This window comes from Myotis daubentonii, chromosome 10, assembly GCF_963259705.1.
Source record: "Myotis daubentonii chromosome 10, mMyoDau2.1, whole genome shotgun sequence".
Lineage (NCBI taxonomy): Eukaryota > Metazoa > Chordata > Mammalia > Chiroptera > Vespertilionidae > Myotis > Myotis daubentonii.
The window spans coordinates 30,325,121-30,345,020 of NC_081849.1; the positions used below are offsets into that span (position 1 = coordinate 30,325,121).

Sequence of the window (19,900 nt, forward strand, 5' to 3'; positions counted from 1 at the left end):
ATTAGACCAACGATTGTCAACCTTTTCCCTCTCATGGCACACACAAACAAATTACTAAAATTCTGCAGCATAACAAAACATATTTTTTGCTGATCTGACAAAAAATATAGGTATAATTTTTAGTTATTCACACCGGACAGCTATTGTTGTGTCAGTTGCTGTCATTTTTGATTTGACAATCTAAGGGAAAAGAGGTCAGTGCCCCTGACTAAATAGTCGAGTACTGCATGTTTTAAAAAGTCTCGCGGCAGACCGGTTGGAAATCGCTATATTAGATAACTATCCAGTATGCTAGTAATTTCTCTCGGATATCTCCCTCACTGTTCTTTCTTGCTTGGGTATACAGTGCCTCCTTGCCTTACTCCAGTCATTCATATCATGGCCAGTTGGTAAATTATGTATTTAATTATGCAGCAATTTACATAAATAATAATAATGATATCTAACATTTATTTAGTGCTTACTAATTGCCAGTCACTCTTCTAAATGCTTACTTAATACATGTTATTAACTATTAATTATTAATCTCTACAACAACAGTATGAGGTAAGTGTTATTATTCCCATTTTAAAGATTAGAAAAGTGAGGCACAAGAGTTAAGCAACTTGCCCAAGATCCCACCATTCGTAAGAGGCAGAGCCCAGATTCAAATCCAGGCAATTTAACTCTGGAGATGAACCGCTATATTCTGACAATGCTCTGCTTTTAGCACCTCAGGTCCTCCTGCAGGATACAGTGGTTAGAGTATGAATTAAATATCTGTGGGGCAGAGGATTGACTTCAAAGATTTATTTAGCAATAAACTTTTTTTTCTTTCTGAAGTTATGATTCTCACTCATAAATTTCCAAAGTAATTTTAATTGCTAGATAGATGAAAACATTGCTTTCTTATACTAGTCTAGCATCGCAATGACTAGGCAGACAAAGAAGTCATTTCACTTTTTTTTGTTTTTAAAGGAGAAGCATTATTATCCTTTTTACCTGTTGGAAAAAGGAAATAAAAGGCAATGCCAAAATGGTGACGGATAACCAAAGAGCATGTATCACAAGCCTGGGCTATTCAACCCAACAGGTTCTTTCTTCAGCCCATTCAGGTCAGAGGACCCAGTACTCTCTAAGCAAAGGACCTGCACATCTCCCCCACCCACCCCCAACCCCCGCGCACGAATCTACCCCCTCTAATTAAGATGGCTCGGACTAATGCTCTTGTCAGTGGCCCAAACTAAACACGATGAAGACACAGCTCTTCATCACTCCTCTGTGACTGTCCCTCGGGTCCCACTTCCTTGGGACATTTCAACATCAAGCATCTGCAACGCTGCAGACTGGAAACCTACGTCATTATGACTCACCTCTACCCCGTCTTCAGCATACTCTATCGTGTGCACATTCTGCCCTGGGTTTCATTTAAACATTTCAAAACCCACTGTTTTCTTTGTCATGCATACTATGCACCTTCCCATTTTCCCTGGCATTACTACAGCCACGTACGCTTCCCCTGCTCTGCCTTCACCAGCTAAGAGACATTCTTTTCTAGTCTCCCAAAACCTCCATCCCACTTTCCTAAGGCCTTGTTGCCCAACCAACACTGAGTCACCACTGCCTCCAGCAGGCGGTCCCATTTCCCCCAGGCTACCTCATACCAGCAGCATTGCTCATCTGAAGCGCACAGTAGTCTGTTTTCATTCCCACATGTGAAAACAGCTCCATAAGTTTAGTTTATCTATACTACACCAGCCTACCACTACCCATAGCCCCTGCTAGAAACCTGACCAGCTCAATCAGAAGGAAGATGGTTATTATTTATGTCCCTGATCCCACCTCTCTAGACCTGAAATAGCCACAGTTAGAGTCCCTTATCCCACCCCAAATAAAGTTACCTTGACTTGTGCATGGTACAAATACTGTACTAGACCACTTCCGTATTAGTATATGTTATGCTGAGTCTGTTGATTTTTCATATATTTTCTAACTTTGTTCTTGCATCATCTGGGAGGACAGGGACCATGTCTAGTTCTCTCCAAACAGCCTTAGTCCAGCACTACTAAGTTTTCTCCTTAGAAAGAAGACTGCAATTGAGGAGCAAAGCAAATGAATACCTAGCCTCCCTATTTAATTACAACGAAACATGAGTAAGATAGAGTAACTCGTGGTGAGACGCAAGACTTGGTCATTCAAATATAAGCTTGTATTCCTCAAGCAAAGCATAGACATAGCCACAGACATTTTACATTTTACTTGGATGTTTCTGCTTATCTCTTTATAACTTCCTTTTTCCCCCCAAACAGAAAGCCTGCCTAGCATCTGGTTAACGGCCATAATCACAGGGAAAAAGGATTGGGCTGGATGTAGGGTGTCTCTCTGGTACTTTTGAAGGCCGAGCCGACATTCCTAGGACTGGCTCCTGTGGTTGCTGAACCACATGAAGTTCTTTAGCTCGAGTGTTTCAGAAAAGTCTACAAATTTAGCCCTGAAGACAGATGACTCCTATGTAATCTTAGACCAGTGTTTCCCAGCTTTTTTTGTTTGTTTGTTCACAGACCTTTTTTGAGATCTAAAAATAAAGTTATAATATGTTCTCAACAGAAAAACTGACACATGTTGATAGCCCAAAATTTTGTATACTATTTTAGGGGTCTACAGTCCATCTGGTGTCCATGATGGGATAGTAGGGTATGAATATCTCATATACATAATGCCCTGTATAATTGGCTTGGGGTTCAAGGAGGGAGGGAGAGGAAGAAGGGAGAGTTAGCAGAGAAAGAACAATGAAGGAAGAAAGGAAAGAAAGAATGGCTAGAGTGAGAGAAAGACAGAGGGGAAAAGGGAAGGAGAAAAAGAAAGAGGAAAATCTTAATCAACTTGGAGTCTCTACTCAAACTTTATCTTATCACTTTGCTTCAGGCTTAGAAGCAATTATAAAAGAACTAGAGGCCCAGTGCATGAAATTCATGCACGAGTAGGGTCCCTAGCTGCTGCCGGCCAGGGCCTTCATTTGTTCCACGCCACCCCCTGGTGGTCAGTGCACGTCATAGCGAGCGCTCAAACTCCCGGTGGGTCGAACTGCTAAGGGGGCACTTTGCAAATTAGGCTTTTATATATATATATATAGATAGATAGATAGATTGCCTTTCATCTAAATAAAATTGGACAAGATGATCTGATTCACAGGCTTTCCCAGTTGTGATGAAATACATACTATCATCACTAAAAACAAGAACTTCTAGTTTTGCTTAAGCTGTTTTCCCAATGCAAGAGGTGAAGAATGTGAACTTTAGTGGGAACAGCAGTTTTTAAGTGTTGCCTAAGGATCCATCCTCCTCCTCCAACAGGTAAGTGATCTGCCCGACAGAGCACTTGGATCAAGAGGGATCCCTGTGGACTGCTCCTCCCTTAAGGGGGATGTAGAATGGGGTTCAAATGAATAAAATAATTCGGTTCCCAAAAATTTGGCCATCCACAAAACTCAGAAAAACAACTGAAGCTAAGACCTAGACAAAGCTGCCCTGAGCAAGTTCCCCATCCATTCACGCCCACTGCCTGACTCACACACCCAAATGGTTCCTTCCCATGGTCATTATCCCCTACTAATAAAAGTGCTTTTGCTGGCATAGGAAGGTAGGTTTTACTCAGAGGGAAAGTGGCAAATAATGAAGATGAACTGGGGGTCAGAAACTGTACAAAATATATCTGACATGCTGTACCGGTTCTCAGCAAAGTACTAGCACAACCTATTGCAACACTGGATCTATAAATAGAACAAGGGGCCAATTGGTGGAACTGCAGGATGTGTGCTTTGGCCTAATGATTAGATAGGCTTCCTGGAAAAGATGGACTGATTATTTCTCCTCCCACTGAGCCGTTCGCATAGGTGGCACCCATGAGTCCCATTACCTTGCATTGATATTGATTAGAATTTAAAAACAAAGAGATAGACCACCTGAAACTCATATAGTATTGTATATCAACTGTAACTGAAAAATAAAAAATATTTAAATTATATTCTCCAAACCCTTCACTGCATTAAAGCTTGTGATATAGCCACAGAATAATAATAACAACAGTGTTATCACGGAAAAGAAAGGGACCCTGAACTTTTGGAAATCTGCTTATTTTCATTCATTTCACCAGGAATCTTTTACCATCGCCAGGGTTTTAATTCTACTTAACACTTCAAAGCCCAAATAAATTCTGCCTCATTTAGGCAATTTTTCCTGTGACCTTCAATGTGCTCTCTCCTCTCAATTTTCACAGCTTCATTTCCTCCTGGGACATTATTCACAACTGTCGGATCAAGTAGGTGGGTACCTGGCATCTCCATGAGGCTCTGAGATACACAGAGGGAAGATCTAAATGTTACTATTGCATCCCATAAGAGTCTAGGTTGGTACCTGACACACAGTGGATGTTCAACCAGCATGTAGACTTGAAGGGAATAGTTAGTTTGCTAGATCGTTCAGTGGTTCTCAACCTTCCTAATGCTGCGACCCTTTAATACAGTTCCTCATGTTGTGGTGACCCCCAATTTCATTGTTACAAATTGAACATAATTAAAGCATAGTGATTAATCAAAAAAACAATATGTAATTATATATGTGTTTTCCGATGGTCTTAGGCGACCCCTGTGAAAGGGTCGTTCGACCCCTAAAGGGGTCGCGACCCACAGGTTGAGAAAGGCTGGTTTAGGTCATCTCTAATCTGCATATTCCAGAATGGCAAGGGCTGCAGAATGGCTAATTACACAGATGTTAATTATATGAATACAATATACAGTAAGTATTGTACTTGCTGTTTCCTCTGCCTGGGGGCCTTTCCCTGAGCTATATATTTAGTTCTTTCCTGTATGTCCTGCTGATCTTGCTCAAATGTTACCTTCAAAGAAGGACCTTCCCCAATTATCCTATTTAAAATTTCAACACACCCCTGCCATCATTTGAATGTTTGTATCCCTCAAAATTAATATATTGAAATCATAACCACCAAGGTGATGGTAGTAGGAAGTGGGGCCTTTGGGAGCTGCTTAGGTCGTGAGGGTCATAATGAGATTAGCGCCTTAAGAAAGAGGCCCACAGAGCTCTGTAGCTCCTTCTGCCGAGAGAGAATAGAATTTGAAGTCTGCAACCAGAAGAGGGCCCTCACCCGACCCTCCTGAAACCCTGATCTCAGACCTCCAGCCTCCAGGACAGTGAGAAACAAATTTCTATTGTTTATAGGCACCCAGTCTGTGGTATTTTGTTACAGCAGCTTGAATGGACTAAGACATATACACCCCCAACACAGGAACTACCTATCCCTTTTTCCAAATTATTTTTCTGTATATCACTGATCATCATCTAATATATTGTATGTTTTACTTTTAATTTTTCTTATTTTCTATTCCTCACCTCACATCATAGAATGTAAATTCTATGGAGCATAGATCTTTATATTAGTAAATTATATGTACTCCTTTACTCAGTAATGCTTAGAAAAATCCCTGGCAGGTTAAGCACAAGATAGATACTCAATAAATAACTTTGGAATGAAATTTAAAAATGAATCATAAAGCATTAATAAAACACTCCAGGGCTAGGTCAGAAAACGTATCTCAGTTCCAGCCTTGGTCTCTCGGATTCCTCACTCTTTGGAAAGTAGCTGTGCTCCCCACTATACTACCAGTGCATCCCTCATTCTTTGGGAAGCCAGCGGTCATGCTGTGATGACTCTCAAGGAGCCCAGGTAGAAGAACCAATTCACCAGCATCAAACTGCCAGCTATGTGAGTGAGCCTCCTTGGAAGCAGACCTTCTCAGCCTGGAGAACTCTGTAGATGGCTGTAGCCTTGGCCAACATCTAGTTTCAAACTCATGGGTGATCCTGAATGAGAACCACCTAAGTGAGCCACTCCTGAATTCTAAAATCCACAGAAATCATGAGAGGTAAGAAATGAAAATTATTGTTTTCAGCCATTAATTTTGGGAGGTTTATTACACAGCAATAGGTAACTAATACAAGAGGTCATGGAAATGACTTCCACAAAGGAAGGAGGGCTTGAAACAGAGGTATCAAAAAAAATTGTAGAAATAACAGGCAAAGCAGAAAAGCAAGTATGGGGAGAAACCATGAGCAGCGGCCGGCGAATGTTACACAGAAGCCACACCCACACAGAACCTCAGGATGGGAACAAATCTAAAGGACATTCGTACCTTTCACCGAATGCTAAAGTTCATTCTTAAAATAATAAAATGAAGGCAAGCATTGCATGAATTTGCATAAGCTGAAACCCAGGAGAAGGTTGACTCCCTATAATTCTCCTCCATGTAGTGATACAAATGAGGAGTATTCAGTCACAACAGAGACCACATTCCTGAGTCTGAATTCAGGTCACTCCTGAAAGTGATTTAGTAAGAATTGAGGGAGGAGAAAGAGAGAGAGCAGGAGAAAGGGAGGAAAAAGAGGAGAAGAAAAAGAAGCAGAAGCAGGAGGGAAAGAAGGAAAAAGAAGAAAGAACAACAATTATAGCAACTCTACAACAGAAGAAGAAAGAGGAGAGAAAGGAAGGAAAATATTGATTAATTGAAACGCTATGTGGTGGGCATTGTCCTAAGTTCTTTAAATACATCAGCTCATTTTACCCTCACCACAACTCCACATCCTCAAATTATTTTAGTTCTATTTCTTCTTCCCCCTCTTCGCAAGAGACTTCCCCTCACCCCATTCTCCTGAAAGTAGGCAACTACAGAGAAGGATTAAGTCATCATGCACCTAACCTCTTTTCAGGAAAAATCTGAGCACATAGTCAAGGTTCCAGCAGGGTCCAGCCAAGAAAGAAGCTACTCACAGATTTGGGGCATTCCCTTCCCTGAGGATATAAAGTCAAATTTCCTAGACTGCTGATCAGTACGCCTCTAGTCAAAGGAAGAACGTATCTGAGATGAATAAGAAAAAACCTACAGCATTCTCTATCTCAAGAAATCATGTTCTACTGCCCCAAAGTCAGTTCTTGTAGAGGCCAGTGGTGGATCTCGGAACCCCTCCTGGAGGAAGGATTTCACCACAAAGGTAACCCCCTATTTGAAGAATCAGATACAGGTATTTGCCTTTAACCAAAGGGAAGCATGGGGGAACTTGTTCTGTAGGGAGTCACTTTCCAAAGATTCTGCCATATGTTCAGTGGTATAAGGAGGGGAGGAACCCCAGGTCAAGGTCAAGCCAGAGGAGGTGGCGTTAGTAAGCATTCCCCTCCACACCATCCTCCCGTGAAAAGAGGGTATATGCTGAACTAGGATTAGAGAATACAATTTTTAAAACTTACTCAAGGTACTGAAATAGCTGGCTATATTTCTGAGAAAACAAAACATAGAAAATTAATTATAAAAGGTATATAGATATACCTTAGAACAGCGGTTCTCAACCTGTGGGTCGCGACCCCTTTGGGGGTCAAACGACCCTTTCACAGGGGTCGCCGAAGACCATCGGAAAACACATATATAATTACATATTGTTATTGTGATTAATCACTATGCTTTAATTATGTTCAATTTATAACAATGAAAATACATCCTGCATATCAGATATTTACATTACGATTCCTGACAGTAGCAAAATTACAGTTCTGAAGTAGCAACGAAAATAATTTTATGGTTGGGGGTCACCACAACATGAGGAACTGTATTAAAGGGTCGCAGCATTAGGAAGGTTGAGAACCACTGCCTTAGAGAGTCTGGAAGATAAGGCATGTACTAATTAAAGGCCTATAGAGTAATGGTCTTCTTATTATCTATGAGACCAGAAAAATTAGACCTTCAACAAATACCATCCCAATGGCATTGATGATGGACATGAAATGGTCACCATCAAGAAAGTCTAGGAATGATCACCAAGATCTCATATACATGAGGCTCAACAGAACATGCTGGAAGTAAACGAACAGTTTGCCCAAGAAGCTCCTATGAAGAAGAGTACTCATAAAAACTTTTTATTATAAAAAAAATGACATAGAGCATTATGCTGAGTGAAATAAGCCAGTCGGAGAAAGATAAATATCACATGATCTCACTCATATGTGGGACATAATGATCAACATAATTTGATGAACAAGAATAGGTCCAGAGACAATGGCAAGGGAAGGGGTGGGGCGTTAGAGAACAACCAAAGGACTTGTATGCATGCATATTAGCAAAACTAATGCACACAGACACTGGGGTGGTGGGGGCTTGCCTGGGGTGGGAATGGCTGTGGGGGGGGAGCGGGGGAGTCATGTGGGGGAAAAATGAGACATATGTAAAACTTTAGACAATAAGAAAAAAAAAAAGAGCTTGGACTCTTGAAACAATGGAATTATCAACCAGATGGGCCATCCTGGTTTGTAAAAGGATGCTTTGCTGCCCAATCCACAGGATCACAGAAAGCAATTACTATCATCCAGTTAGAGCACGTTCCCAGAGTACACAGGCTGGGGTACAGAAATGTGCCCTATGTCTCTCTGCATTTCCCCACAACCCAAGCACAAAGCTGCACACAGAGTAAGATGTGGCTACCGTGGGTGCTGACAGTACTATAGCCCACACTCCACACCCTCAAGTTGCTCCGAGTCAAAGGTGCCAAGGGCCCTGCCCTGAGTTTACCATCATTGAAGCTGTCACTGTTGGTAACGTGGGTGAACGGTGACTGGGCCCGCGGCTCCTCACTCAGAGAATAGCTGTGCTCGGCCTGGATGAGAGGGGCTGGGGATGTTGGGGATGGCTCCACCTCCATCGACACACTCTTCTCTGACAGGAAAGGGTCATTCAGCAGCTGACCCAAGACGTTCTGGGAAAACTCATCCAGGAGTTCTGAGAAGTGCTGCAAGAAACAAAGCAGGAAGAACTCAGTTTCGCGGTACCATGATCTGATATTTACACACGAATTTGAAAGCAAATATATCATCCAGAGCTTTAAATGAAATCACTGAGATACAATGTCCAGTTATCTATGGCTGCACAGCATACTACCCCAAAGTTCAGGGGCTTAAAATACCAGAGTTTATTATTTCTCACCACTTGGTGAGTCGACTGGGTGGGTGAGCTGATTTCTTCTGGTTCTGCGATAGAACCATAGTGAGCTAGAAGGTTGGCTGGGGGCTGGGCTGGACCAGGACAGTGGACACCTGGGCCTTTTACTCAAAGAGGCCTCCTCAGGCTGAAATTGCTCACATGGTGGTAGAAATGTTCCAAGAGGGAGCAAAACGAAGCTGAATGACCTCAGAAGTCACAGATCATCCTGCCCTCCACATTCTTTTGGTCAAGGCAAGTGACACGGCCAGCCCAGATTCAGGGGGTAGGAAAATAGATTCCACCGCTCAATGAAGGAATGGCAAAGTCACACTGCAAGAGAGTGTCAGCATGACTCACAGGGGCCATCACTGTAACTCCCTACCACCATCTACATTGGGAAAATTTTAAAATAGCTATCTTGTCATTTATAGCAAAGTGCCAAGTTCAAAGGCATCGAAGGCAGCTCCCCTCCATTCTCCCCACCACCTGGGCTTTGTTCCTCTCTAGTTTTTCCTTAATCTCTTTTTATCCCCCATTTCCAACACCACCAACTCCCTAGCCCCCACCCTACCATGAAGATGATACAGGAATAATGCATACATATATTCACAGGGATCTCTACATCCCTTGTTCCACTGTCTCACCGTGAAGAAGCTGCAGCCCCACCCACGCTCCCTCACTGACAGGGGATGCTCGTGGCAGGAGGATTTGTAGAGCAGGATCCTATAACCTTGGCACCATTGGCATTTTGGACTGGATAATTCTTTATTAAGGGAGTGGGGTTGTGCTGTGCATTATAGGAGGTTTAGCAGCCTCCCTGGCCTCTATCCACTCGATGCGAATAGCACCCCCTAGTTTTGAAATGAAAAATGTCTCCAGACACTGCCAAATGTCCCGGAGCCAGGAGGGGTGTCATTCTTGGTTTAGAACCACTGCTACAGAGTATATTAAAAATAATGATGAGTTAATTCCATTTAAAAGTCCATTCTGACAATAGCTGTTAGAGCCATTTCTTCCTTCTTAACTTATCCAGAGGACAGACTAACATGTCATCCTTATTGATTAAACGTTAGGGACGTTTCTGGTATAGAAAAGAAGTTACCAAAGCAGATACAGCAATAAGAGAACTGATTGCAAATGGTGATATTTGGGTGGGCAATGAAAACTCTTAGGATTGGCATGGATAAGTCCTACCACTGAACTGGAGTGTCAGTGAAGGTGTTCTGAAAAGGAATATAGCTTGGGGAACGGATGTAGGAGGTGGCTCTAAGGTGAGAGCTCTAAGACTAGGGCAGAACTTCTCTTGTAATAAAGGAGAAAAGAAGACCACACAGAGGAGGCCCTTGTAGGCTGGATCCCTAAAGCAGAGGTAGATTGGTGGCTTTCACCAACACCACAGACATGAGAAATGGCTGCATCCCATCAGGACAGAATGCAAGACTGGCGCGTCCTAATCAGCATCAGTCATCTATGAGAACAAGACAGCATGGTTGGGAGAGAGTTCTCTGCGTACAAACACATTTAAAACTGAAAGGTCCTGCTCTGGCTGGTGTGGCTCAGTTGGTTGAGCATTGTCCCATGCACCAAAAGGTCACTGGTTTGGTTCCCCATCAGGGAACATACCTAGGTTGTGGGTTTGATCCCTGGTCGGGTTTGTACGGGAGGCAACCGATCAATGTGTCTCTCTTGATGTTTCTCTCTCATATCAATATTTCTCTCCCTCTTTCCCTCTCCCTTCTCTAATAAAAAAAAAAACCTCAATAAAAATATTTTTAAAATTAAAACTGACATCCTAAGGACCTTTCAGAATATCAAAGGGAAGAATTCCCAGATGCCAACTGTCTACATCACAATTACCAGAACAATTTTTAGTCATTTTATAATGAAATATGTTAAACATTGGAAGAATTATAGAGAATAGTGCCACAAATAATCAGGTATTCATTCCTTTGGGAAAAAAATCTTATTTTTTTCATGTTTGCTGCTGCAACCTTTTTTCTTCACTCTTTTTTTAAAGAAATAAAATATGAAGGACTATAAAACTCCCACTCAATCGTCTTCTTCCCTCTCAAAGTTAACTACTACCCTAACCTTGGTGTTTATCATTCCCATCCACACTTTTACTGTGTGTATGTTTCCATTGTGCACATATGAACTTTTTAAACTTTAGGAAGTAGTACCGTACTTCACACATCTTTCTGCAACTTTATTTCTCCAAAAAAGTTTTTTTTAGATTTATTCATGTTTATACATGTAGTTCTATTTCATTCATTTAAACCTCTGAATTATATTCCATTCTATCTACCCATTTCTTCTTGAGGAGTATGTAAAGATTTTATTATTCTATATGATACTAAATAAACATTCTTGAACACGAAGGGAAAATTTTTAAAAGTACCAATCCTGTGACCCACCTTCAGAGATTTTGACTTAGTTGGCCAAAGGCACCACCACCAGTGATTCTAATGCTCACTTCAGTTTCTGAACCACTGAAGGTCGGCCCCACCTCCACTCCCCATTCCCCTCCCCACCCCACTTTACAGTGAAGTCCCTAGAAGTTTACAAAGTCCCTAGAAGTTCAGATGTGCCCAAGTCAAAGGAAGAGTCATGTATTTAGCAGCTACACATGCTAGACTTTAAATAGACACTGGGGATACAAAACAGCAAATAAGAAGATAGAAAAAGCCCATGCCTTCCCTGAGTCCACCAACATTATGTGCTATGAATCGCCCGGGGAGCTTAAGACATAGATGCAGACTCGCAAGTCTAGTGGGCCTGAGGTTCTGCATTTCTCAGAAGCCCCCGGGATGCTGCTAGGCTGTAGCGAGGAGCAGAACAGCTTCAGGCTCAGATCAGAACCCAGGTTTCCTTGACTCCAGGATAACCTGTTCTGATTCCCTAAACAGCTCCCCAAAGACAAACTTACTGGTGGCCTGATGGTAAATACTCTGCAAATGCCTGATGGAGTTCCTTTCAAGACCAAAGTAAAGGTAACGAAAGAGAAATAAATCGTAGGATGTAAAATGCAAAAGCAAGAGTGGGACTCGCAGTCCCGGCATTTCCAAACCACACAGTTCTGTCCCCTGAGTTGCAATGTCGACTCTGGCCTCTGGAATCCACTCTGTCCTGAGGCAAGGCTCCCTTTGATGGCTGTGCTTTCCCATGGAAGTTGCCAGGTTGGGCTACTCTGCTGACACTGTTTTCTTTCCCCGTTGCAGCACTAATGAATGTTTCCATGAACATCCCTGGATAACCAATAATAAACCTTCCCAAACTGCTAACCATCCCTGAATCCCCTACTTTAGATTTTGTAGTAATTATCATCTTACCAAACAATTTAGCCCTAAATGATGATCAATCCTGAAGAACTCAGAGTTGTTATCAAATGCATTCTGATAAACTCTCCTCTGTTAAAGAACCTCCTCAGAAGAAGGGACCAGCTGTGCTTAACCACCCTGCACACCTAGGAACTTAGCAAAATGGTGAGCACTGAGTAGTTCCCAGGGAGACAGTGGTGTTGGAAAAGATATGCCAAACTTGTCCCAACCAGATGCGGTGACTGGGCCCAGCAACTAGCCTCAGCTGGGTCTCCTTGACCGCTGCGGGCTCCAGGGCTCAGCAGACAGGTCAGCATCCCACTGCTGGTGCAGGGCAGGCCAGAACTGGCCCATCCTTAATGTCAGCCAGTGAGACAGGGGCAGATGGTCTTGGAGCCCAAACACCAGAGAAAACGGCCAAGTGAACACATGTTAGCAAAGGATTACTCATGTGAACCCAAGGGCTAAGCAATTTCAGTTGCTCTTTCAAGAACATGGCCACAATAGCATTTCACCATTCTGCCTAACAGTCAAGTTTTAAGGGTTTACAAGTTTTAGGGGTTGACTTAGTTGGCCAGAGGCATCTATATTAAGGTACCACCACCAGTGAATCTAATGCTCACTTTAATTTCTTAGCTTTCCCACTCATTAATGCTCACAACAATCCCATTGTCCAAGATCTCAGTCACCTAGTATTAAGAGACAGACCTTGGCCCTAGCTGGTTTGGCTCAGTGGATAGAGTGTCGGCCTGTGGACTGAAGGGTCATGGGTTCCATTCTGGTCAAGGGCACATGCCTGGGTTGTGGGCTTGATCCCCAGTCGGGGGCGTGCAGGAGGCGGCTGATCGATGATTCTCTCTCATCATTGACATTTCTATCTCTCTCTCCCTCTCCCTTCCTTTCTGAAATCAATAAAAGTATATATTTTTTAAAAAGACAGACCTTGAACAACAGTCCACTTATTTCAGATTGACTGAATTTTTTCACATTGTTTCTCTAAGAAAGAAGTATTTGAGCTTCACAATCCAAATGCATGGAGATGTTCTAACAAGTATATAAACCATGATGCTAGTCTTTGATGATTTTGATAGAATCAGGTGCTGGACTCACCTGATGAACTAAGTGCTTGAACATGTTAGACTTTCAGAAAATGAGCTAGGTCAGCGGTTCTCAACCTGTGGGTCGCGACCCCTTTGGTGGTCGAATGACCCTTTCACAGGGGTGGCCTAAGACCACCTTGCATATCAGATATTTACATTCCGATTCATAACAGTAGCAACATTACAGTTATGAAGTAGCAACGAAAATAATTTTATGGTTGGGTCACAACATGAGGAACTGTATTTAAAGGGCCAGAAGGTTGAGAACCACTGAGCTAGGTACTTTCCTATAAGGTAGACGTGTCCCATTTATATATGGGGAAACTGGGGCTCAGAGTAGATAGGCACATTGCCCAGGGTTGGGGTTGCACAACTGTAAAAGGCTGAATTGAGATTCCACCCCAAGTCCACCCCAAGTCTAGCCGATTCCAAAGCCCATGCACTGTCTACCACAGCATGCTGCTTCATTTAATACAAGTTCTAAAGTTGACGCACAGTAGACACTAGAGTTAAAAAAAAAAAAGCCATGGCCAGTGTTGCTACATGGTTAGAACATCCGCCCATGCACTGAAGGGTCACAGGTTCAATTCCGGTCAAGGGCACTTTACCTGGATTGCAGGTTCGATCCCCAACCCCAGTTGGGGCACATGCAGGAGGCAACCAATTGATGTGTCTCTGTCTCTCTCACTTTGATATCTCTATCTCTCTCTCTCTCTCCCTCCCTCCTCCTTTCCACTCTCTCTGAAAATCAATGGAAAAAACATCCTCAGGTGAGGATTAACAAAAAAAAGAAAAAAGAAAAGAAGAAGCCAGACTTATTGACAGCCCATCCACTCACTCATCCACACAAAGTCTTCCACATTCAAAGTGTAGAAACACGCCAGAGGGGTGTTAGATGGAGAGGCTCCTGGTATCACTTCCATGGAACATCGGCAAGAAGGATGGAAATATTTCCTTGCCCCTAGTGCATGGGTCTGCCAAAGGGTTCAAAGTAACGGTACAGAATCTCCAGGTTGGAAGGAACCTCCTGACAGGGTTAAACCCCGCCTCATGACATGAATGTTCCTCCCCCAGCTCGGGGAAGGCGTTTGGCAGCTTCCTTTAAGAAGCTGTGTCGAGCCCTAGCCAGTTTGGCTCAGTGGATAGAGCATCTGCCTGCAGACCAAAGGGTCCCAGGTTCGATTCCGGTCAAGGGTACATAACCTTGGTTGCAGGCTCCTCTCTGGCCCAGACCCTGGTCGGGTGCGCGAAGGTGACAAATTGAAGTGTTTCTCTAACATCAATGTTTCTCTCTCTCTTTCCCTCTCTCTTCCACTCTTTCTATAAATCAATGGAAAAATATCCTTGGGTGAGGATTAACAAAAAATAAAATGTAAAGAAAAAAAGAATCTGTGTTGAGGTCTTGTCTCCCAATTACAAAATACCCAACATATAACACCCTCCAACCTGGCCCCAAATGTCCTGCAAAGTCTTGTCTCCCTTAGAATAAATACATGATACTGTCATTACAACCCTAATGGAGTTTCTTATGACATTGTAAGAATGCAGTTGTGGAACCAGACAGCCCTGTGCAGACCTGCATAAGTGCCTTCAGTTTTCAAAACCTCAGATAATCCCCCCTGTATAGTGAGGATAACAATAGCACCAGCTTCCTGCTGTGAGGATTAAATTAAATAAAATGAAATGCACTTAGCACTTCACTGACACAGCAATCATTTAAAAAAAAATCTTTAAAAACACAAAACACTATCACAATTAAAGCAATGAAATGTTGGCATTTTCTACCTGCACACTGTTTTTCTAGAACATCCTTTCATTTTCCTCTCTACCCATCAGGAAACTAAGACAAAACAAATCTATTTCTTTTCAGTCATCCTAGACCAGTGGTTCTCAACCTGTGGGTCTCGACTCCTTTGGGGGTCAAACGACCCTTTCACAGGGGTCGCCTAAGACCATCGGAAAACACATATATAATTACATATTGTTTTTGTGATTAATCACTATGCTTTAATTATGTTCAATTTGTAACAATGAAATTGGGGGTCACCACAACATGAGGAACTGTATTAAAGGGTCACAGTTTTAGGAAGGTTGAGAACCACTGTCCTAAACAGACACAGTTTAATTGATCTTTTACTTCCCTGACCCACTCCAGCCCTTCAAAGAAGAGTTACTTAATTTGATGTTTTTATTTTTCCTTGATGTTCCTTTCATAGCCAACTAAAATCTTTTGTCGTCAGGTCTCATAAACTATAACCCAGATGTCAACATTTCCCCCACCCCATCTGAGCCTGGCACAGATCATAGATGGTGTGTGCTCATCAACTAACTATCTCGTTTCCATTAGCATTCCACAACATCCCAGCCAAACAGAAAACAAATCCGAATTAGAGCCTCTGCCTCCCAACAGTGATAAATAAGTGCTATCAGTTGTTTACAGTGTATAGCCAAATCTACAAATCAGGTAAATGAGTAGGAGACATTGCTAACCTCACATCAGTTCCTTCATAACAAACCGCCATGACTGAAGCATTTACACTTGTGCTTGAAGCTCATTAACTAGCTGTCAGAGGAGCTTGCAAGGAAAGAGTGGTTTATGTTCTGGGCCGCCGCCTGCTGCAAACAGTTGGCCCAAGAACACAGGCCATGGGGGGAAGGCAGGGGAAATAAAGTAGGAGGAAAATGAAGGATTCATAATTCCTGAGCTCGAACAACTGGTTGCATGAAGTTACTAAGCTCTCTTCCTCCTCCTGCTCCTGAGGTCCGCTCACTCAGCACATAGAGTGAGCAGCTATTACGAGCAAAGGCACCGTGCTCTATGAGTTACCGGAAAGGGATGTCCTGTTCCCCTATGGACCAACGTGCTCATAGAGCATGTTCAAAGCCATTTTGCCCTCCCAGGGTGGGCCCACGGGCATCTTTTGTGCTGGAGCGAACTGAAGAGTGCTGGACCAGAGCAAGGACGGGAGAGCGAATCCGGGTCCTGCACTTCACCGGCTGTCACTGCACTCTTCTGGACTCAGTTTCCTTGTCTGTAAAACTCTCTCTCTCTCTCTCTCTCTCTCTCTCTCTCTCTCTCTCTCTCACACACACACACACACAATAGTGTATACTTTAGACTTGATCAGTAGTTTCTCACCTTTTTTTTTTTTAATGTGTGGACCCTTTTGAGTATCTAAAGAAAGGTTCCCGCCCAAAATATACCCACAGGCACTACACACAAACACGGCTGGCTTCCAGGTGGCTCACCCACTCCCTGAAGCCTGCCCATGGTCAGCAGAGGAGGATTCCATGGATCCCCGGTTAAACGCTCCCTGCAGAGGGAACAGCAGTAACACACAAATAGCGATAGGTCACTGCTAACAAGCCATTCAGCTCTAACACCCTATAATTTCCTGAAATGTTGCAAGCAATAGAACATGGGAAAGCTTTCCAACTTTGGAAAAGCAGGGGAAACGCCCTCTGGCTGCTTCTTGGGGGTTTTAGCTTTGTCCCCTGCTACTCTGCCCAGCAGTGAAGCAGGCTGAGGGCAGGAGGTGAGGGCTTCAGAAAGCAGAGCCAGGGGACCCCCTGCAAGAGTGGGGACCGTAGGCCTGCCAGGCTCCGCTGTCTGTGCCCCACAAAGACCCCATTCTCTAGGCCCGCTGCCTGGAAACGGCTGCCTTGGCTGCTGGCCTCTGGCTGATGCTTTGCTCTCAGGCAGAAGGGAAGAAGGGTTTTTAGTGAAAAATCGCAACGAGGAGCCTTGCCCAGAGCACAGAGCACTCCAGAGACTGGAGTCATGGAGGGAGGGGATGTGGTGGGGACAAGCTAGCCACCCCTAAAGCCACAAAGAAATGCAGAGAAATAATTCAGAGGGCAGGCCTCAAGTTCACTTTAGAAACCAAGGTTTCCCTCCAGCAAAAAACAGCTTGTCTGTATTAGGCAGGAGGGAGGAGGAAGAAGGGAGGAGGGAGGAGGAAGGAAGAGGAGGAAAGAGGGAGGAGAAAGGAATGAGGTCTCCCTTCAAGGAGAGGGCAGCTTAGACTGGAGGGGTTCTTCCACCTTATATGTGCCCTGCGTGCATGTGCCCTACACACTTACACACAGAAAATGGCCAGATGCCCACCAGGAGGGAAATGGTGGCTTTGTCAAAACCACAAGAAAAAAAATGGCTCAAAGTCAAAGCCAATTACAGTAAAATTTCAAGGAGACCTAATTTGTTTCTAGTACCAAAACATAGGTGCATTACATATTTCTCTAAATAAAGACATTTGGGGCAGAAGCTGGGAACTCTGTTGCACAAGAGATTTGGAGGGTTTTCTGTTTTGTTTTTTAAGTGATACTTGGTTTACTGAAATTTCACAAGCAGTAGCAGAAATTATTTTTTAAAGAGCCCTATTTCAAAACATACATACTTTGTTGTATCCAGATGCACCTTTCTTTGTAAAAGAAGTATGTGAAATAGGCTGATCAAATTATAATGGCATTGGGGGATGCTTATTTAAAGAACCCCTATTATAAATCCACTGGTAGGGTATATTTGTCATAAAAGAGTCACCCCTAATTTATTTATGTAAATAGGAATTTTTACATAGGATATTTTGTTCACAGGAAATGCATCAATACTAATTCCCTTTAAATTACATAATTTTTCATCATTAAAACAGGTAACAATACACTTTCTCCAAATGCAATCTAATTCTGAATGGTCTATAGCAGTTCTTCTTAGCTTAACACTTGATATTATAAAAAATTCCTTGTTTTGTGTCATACAAACAAATCAGCCATGAGATTAAGGGAGAAGCACCCAGGAGACAATCAGGGCATTCCCTCATATCTTTCAAGGAAGGCATGAGCTAAGGTCGTCTTTGTACCCTAAAATAACCGAAACGGGGTATTTTGCCATTCTGAAAAAAAACAAAAACACTTCTGATTATACTTCTGATTACAATAACAGGCTCCCAACCACAGACTGGTGAAACGTGAAGAAACGTTGGCCATCATCCTGGCCTACCCGGTCATTCTAATTTGAGAAAACCAAGGTCCAGGGCAGTCCATGAAATCAAAGAGCTGAGGGTTAACCTCTTTACACTGTAGATTCTGTAACGAGAAAGACGGTGACGAAACATAAAGATCACCACACGGAGGATTTCCTCCAGGGAACTCTCTGAACAGGACATATGTTCTGCAACGTACAACAGTCCTATCTCCGAGTCAAGGCCTGATGCGCAAGATGGCAGGTATAACAAATAAATAAATAAAGTTATAGGAGCCATAAAGTTTTCAGGAACAAAAAAACGGCATACTCCCTCAAAACCCTTCCTTTATTTAAGAGCCAGCTGTGTCATCATTATTACTGAGATAAATAACCTCATCTTCCAGGGAAGTGCTTCACACGGGCCAGGCTCTGTCTGCTTGTTGTTTAAATTAACAGGGAGTGACTCACTGCCAGGAGGCACCCTTTCACCTCTAGATACGAGCAACAGGGATCCCACAGGTTGCAAAACCCGATGCCGTACGCCCCGCAGGTTCTGGCTTACAGCCACCTAGACTTTTGCTCTGTCAGGTCTCACGGGCACGCCCCACCCCTCCGGAACACTGGCCTGCTCAAACACACCAGAGGATCCGAACCACCCGAAGGAGTGTTTTATGCACTGGATTCATGAGTCAGAAGATTTATGCTCTGGATCAGCTCTGTAACTGTTAGCAGTAACCGTGGGCAAATCACTCACACTCTCCACTCCGTCTGAAATTAGGAAAAATACAATCTGCCTTTCAAAACTGTGGTAAAGATAAAATGAATATGATCTTTCTTCACTTAAAACAACTCCTTTCGCTAAGAGTGGAATAAATCTTAGCTGTTTTACTGTTGTTATTACTACATGCCTAGCTGAAACTGGGACAAATTATTCAGCATTTCTCTGACCCATCAGCCTATTAACACTACACAGGAAAATGAGGCTCATTAAATACCTCTTATTCTTAGTGACCTCAAGCTAGATTCTAGTTTGCCCACTTGCTTACCAAAGGGCTCAATGTTCAGTTCATCAATTCATAATTGATAAATCTCCCTTTTCCCCTTTTGAAAACCAGGCCCATATCTCCAGTCTCAAGACACCTCTCCTATTCCATGCAAGTCCTCCACAGATCACCAACACCACCATCATATCCATATGTTTCTCGGTGCCCTTTTGTTTTGGCAAGCAATAATAATTTGTATGAAAACCTCTCACTCAAACTTTTATAAGATAACTGGTCACAGCCAAACTGGATTACCAATTTTCCACTTTGGCGGCACCCTTGTCCAAAAAACAAAACAAAACAAAAAAGCCCAGAAAACCCAAGGTGAGAAGAATGAGATCATCACCCAACAGGCAATTGAGAGTTCATGACAGAGCACCTGCAGAAAGGAAGAAAAATTGAGCAGTTTGGTTGTGAGAGAATGTCCTGGACATGCTCAAGGATTCCTGACCCTGACTAAGCAGCAG

General features: G+C 43.0%; 1 protein-coding gene across 1 annotated transcript in view; it reads right to left on the reverse strand.

Moving 5' to 3' along the window:
* CREB3L2 (cAMP responsive element binding protein 3 like 2) overlaps positions 1–19,900 on the reverse strand; it is a 118,602-nt gene that overhangs the window by 39,331 nt on the left and 59,371 nt on the right. Inside the window, exon 2 of the mRNA XM_059711900.1 lies at positions 8,606–8,822. Coding sequence (XP_059567883.1) covers positions 8,606–8,822 — 217 coding nt within the window. The remainder of the gene's footprint in view (positions 1–8,605; positions 8,823–19,900) is intronic.